Source organism: Betta splendens, chromosome 2 (assembly GCF_900634795.4).
Source record: "Betta splendens chromosome 2, fBetSpl5.4, whole genome shotgun sequence".
In the NCBI taxonomy this organism is placed as follows: Eukaryota; Metazoa; Chordata; class Actinopteri; order Anabantiformes; family Osphronemidae; genus Betta; species Betta splendens.
Genome location: NC_040882.2, coordinates 15,471,119 through 15,474,622, shown reverse-complemented (window position 1 = coordinate 15,474,622; position 3,504 = coordinate 15,471,119). Strand labels below are relative to the sequence as shown.

General features: G+C 40.9%; 1 protein-coding gene across 2 annotated transcripts; it reads left to right on the top strand.

Annotated features, from left to right (window-relative positions):
* The first annotated feature begins 353 nt into the window (after positions 1–353).
* LOC114849478 (type-2 ice-structuring protein-like) lies at positions 354–2,342 on the top strand. Of its 2 annotated transcripts, none has more exons than XM_029140991.3 (7): positions 354–614; positions 696–777; positions 874–912; positions 1,341–1,453; positions 1,558–1,692; positions 1,846–1,954; positions 2,075–2,342. In XM_029140991.3, exons 2-7 carry the CDS (start codon positions 720–722, stop codon positions 2,152–2,154), a joined length of 534 nt encoding a protein of 177 aa, XP_028996824.1. In that variant the 5' UTR covers positions 354–614; positions 696–719; the 3' UTR covers positions 2,155–2,342. The 2 variants fall into 2 exon arrangements, with proteins under 2 accessions (XP_028996824.1, XP_028996815.1); XM_029140982.3 differs by having other exon boundaries at positions 693–777.
* The last annotated feature ends 1,162 nt before the right edge of the window (positions 2,343–3,504 follow it).

Here is a 3,504-nt window from a genome sequence, read left to right as displayed (position 1 = left end):
ACCAGCCAAGAAAAATACATTAAATTTGTCCATAGTCTCTATAGATCCAGTAAGATGAAACCATTAAAGATTTACTTCACTGTAAATATTTAATGGAATGTGTAGTGAAAGCATTACAGGTGCCAGGATTAGAAAACATTTAGCTTGTGTGAGAAGTGGAATGGATTTAAAAGTGACATGAAGAGTTTGCTCCACCTCAGAAAATATAAGGTGTGTTTGGCTTGACATGGATCCATAGATGAGCGTTTGGGAGCTAAGCTCAAATAATGTGAGTGAGGACGTCACAGGCCATGTTTCCACACGAAGTGCAGCAGCTCATGAGTACATGTTCAGGTCATTCACACTACTGAGCTTTGATCCAACCTGATAAGAGAATGTGATGAGTTGTAGTTCATCAGAGGAATTGCTGGTAAAAACTAAATATCATTTTCTAAGGTCACGGGGACAACAAGGACTGTCCACACAGTAAATGATGAAATGAGCGGAGGAGCTGACTCTTGACCACATTGTGCTGGTTCCTGTTTTATGGGGGATAAAAGATAAGGAACAGAATAAAAGAGCAGGTAGTTGAAGCCTTCACAGTTTTCTTTCAGAAAGAACAGAAGCTGCAGCAGGTTTGCTTCTCCCTCCTCTTCATCATGTCCTTCCTCCCACCAGGAGGTTGAAGGCTTTTAACACATCTCTCTTTGTAGCAGGTGATCGTCTGTAACGTCTCCATCATGAAGCTCCTGATGCTATGCGCACTTCTCTGTGTCTTGGCTTTGACCAGAGCTGCTGGTCAGTAGCTGAGTTTTCATCATGCTGGTTTTCTGTAGATTTTAAAATGCATCATTGTGATGGAACTAAACTCTTGGATTCATTCTAATCTTGCAGAAAAAGGCACAAACAAACAAGTGCAACAACCTGATAAAGGTGAGAACATCCATTCTGTAGCAGCTCATGCTTTGTCTGAACAACAGCTTCAGAGAATTAAAATAATTTATTCCCCACCGGTAAGTATTTGTGTAAATTTAAAATAAATACTGGCTACTATTTGCATGAGCCCCTGTCTTCACCCGAGTGTCCAAAACATATGGCCGAAGATCTGATGACACGACCACGAAGTCTATCATTGACCTCCAGCCATTATGTTGAACATGATGTTCGTTACGACCAAACTGTGCACAGACGTCCAATAACATAAGACCACTCGGGTTCAGATCAGGGAGGCCGCTCTTCCCATTCATGTGTCTGGGTGTTGACACCGATTACCACCATTAAATTCTGTAGACAATATTATAATTTATTGGAAAATATCACTGGTAATTATTGTAAAACCCTGGTAATATTTTACTGTGCAGATGTGTCTCAGCTGGAGAACAGCTTTCTTTGGTGGTGTTCTAGTGGCTGGAGTAAGTACGGTGGCCGATGTTTCCACTTTGTACCACATCGTTTGACTTGGGCCGACGCTGAGGTGAGTGACTCTCAGTCAGAGAACTTCTTTGTCAGAAAGCATCTTTGTCACATCATTATGAGTGTTTTATTTTCCCAACATGTGCTTCTTTGCCTCCACCACAGAAAAACTGTCGGTCCATGGGTGGACATCTGGCGTCTCTGAGAAACAAGGAGGAGTATCTTTGGGTTCAGCACCTGATACATACTCAAACTAACAGCTACCCAGCAACATGGATCGGAGCCTCCACCCTTGAAAAGGTATCAAATCAAATCATGATTGTTAGTGACTTAGAGCTTAACAAACAAACTGCTCAAATAATAAAGGTTTAAATAAACAAATAAATTCAAATAAATGAATCTATCTTCATGTTAGTTCTTTCTGAGGATTTCTATTGTGCCTTTCTCTTGTAGGACACTCCTTGGTTCTGGAGTGATGGAACCAGCTTCACCTTCACCTTCTGGTGCAGGGGACAACCAGACTTTCCTGAGATACAGCGCTGTGCGCAAATGAATTACTCAGGTAAATCATGAGACAATAAAGAGCAAATGATAAACTGATAAAATGATAAAAAGCAGAGCAGTTATGTCTCATTAAGTGATTAAAGACTCATTATAAAGTTTTCTGTTTTACTATTTACAGAAATCAGATGCTGGGATAGTGTGCAGTGTGAAGGCCAGCGTCCATCTGTCTGCGCCAAGGAGTCAAAGTTCCTCGGCTGAAACGAGGACGAGCTTTGAAGAGCAGCCCACGACTGATGCAGTTTTTTCTGTGTTTTTCATCTTTCAGTTCATCCTGTTTCATGAACAGGACATAAACGTAGGAGCTGGTTTGTTCCTGGTGGTTTCAACTAGAACAGCCTCATTATTTTCTGCTATTCTGTCTGAAGCGAAATTAAAATCTTTAAGCATTGAAACATGGGTTTGTGAGTTTGTACTTATGAAAACATATACCCTAACTATAACTTACTCAGAACATACAGTACACTATAATAAGACAAACAATAAAACAATGGTGAGAGCAGAGCGGTGGGTGTGTACATATTCTTAAGAAACGCCTGCTGTTTAAAGACACAGAAAAGCTGAGAAGAATGAAAACAAGAACGTTTTGCTGCTGTGGCGCTGCCTGTTTTAAATCACACAGAACAATTATAACTTTGCAGTGAACAGAAAATAACTAATCCATCGACAAGTTGTTGCCCTTCACACTCCCCACGTTTGAGCACACAACAGATACTTAATAGTAAAAACATAATAGTAAAATAGGTCTGGTGTAATATATATGTGTTACAGAAATGAACAGTGGGACCTCAGTTACGCTGTAGTGCTTTGGAGGCTTCTAATCAACGCTGCGCCACCTGGTGGTTGAAACGAGACTAGCGTCCTGATTTTTTTCAGCCGTTTGCAGGAGTTACAAATCTTTGAAAAATGAGTGATTAAAAACTGTAATTAAAGCAACAAGTGGTTGAATCACCTGACGCTGGGGATGATCCTGTTTGATCCGGATAAATCATTTCCCTGTTAGGGGTCGACGCTGAACGGCTCACCATCCATCACAGAGACAGAGCATTCACACCCACATCTGGAGGCTTTAGCATCTCCAGGTGACACAGCTAAATGTTGTGGAACGTTACCCAAGAGGTAAACGCTCAGCAGCTAAATTCAGAGGAGGTGTTGAGAAATAGCGTCTTATCAGTTGTGTTCAGAAATAGTTTCTGAAAACTAACCAAAAGTCATCGTTGACTCTGTAACACACAAAGATGCACAGACCAGTGCACCAGTACCTAATCAGACACGTTTCATCTGCAGCTGCAGCCAAAAAATGGCTCAAAACAGTCAACATGTTTTAAGGTTGATTGTTTCAATCAACCGGCCCTGTCTTGTTTGCTACTGCATGAGGTATGTTCATAACAGAAAGAATAAATGCCAAATGCTGTGAATACTGATCAGCTTTCTGATAACAGTGGACCAAGAGGCTGCGTGGCTTGTGGCTTTGGTTTGTTGATTAGTTTAGTTTTACTTCTTCAGGGCTTTGTAAATCAAATCATCACAATTTGATTTGTCAGCAGAACT

Coding starts and splice junctions, on each gene's coding strand:
- LOC114849478 (XM_029140991.3), top strand. CDS start 720: ATGAAGCTCCTGATGCTATGCGCACTTCTCTGTGTCTTGGCTTTGACC. Junction 778..873: donor GGCTTTGACCAGAGCTGCTG/GTCAGTAGCTGA, acceptor CTAATCTTGCAG/AAAAAGGCACAAACAAACAA. Junction 1,454..1,557: donor TGACTTGGGCCGACGCTGAG/GTGAGTGACTCT, acceptor CCTCCACCACAG/AAAAACTGTCGGTCCATGGG.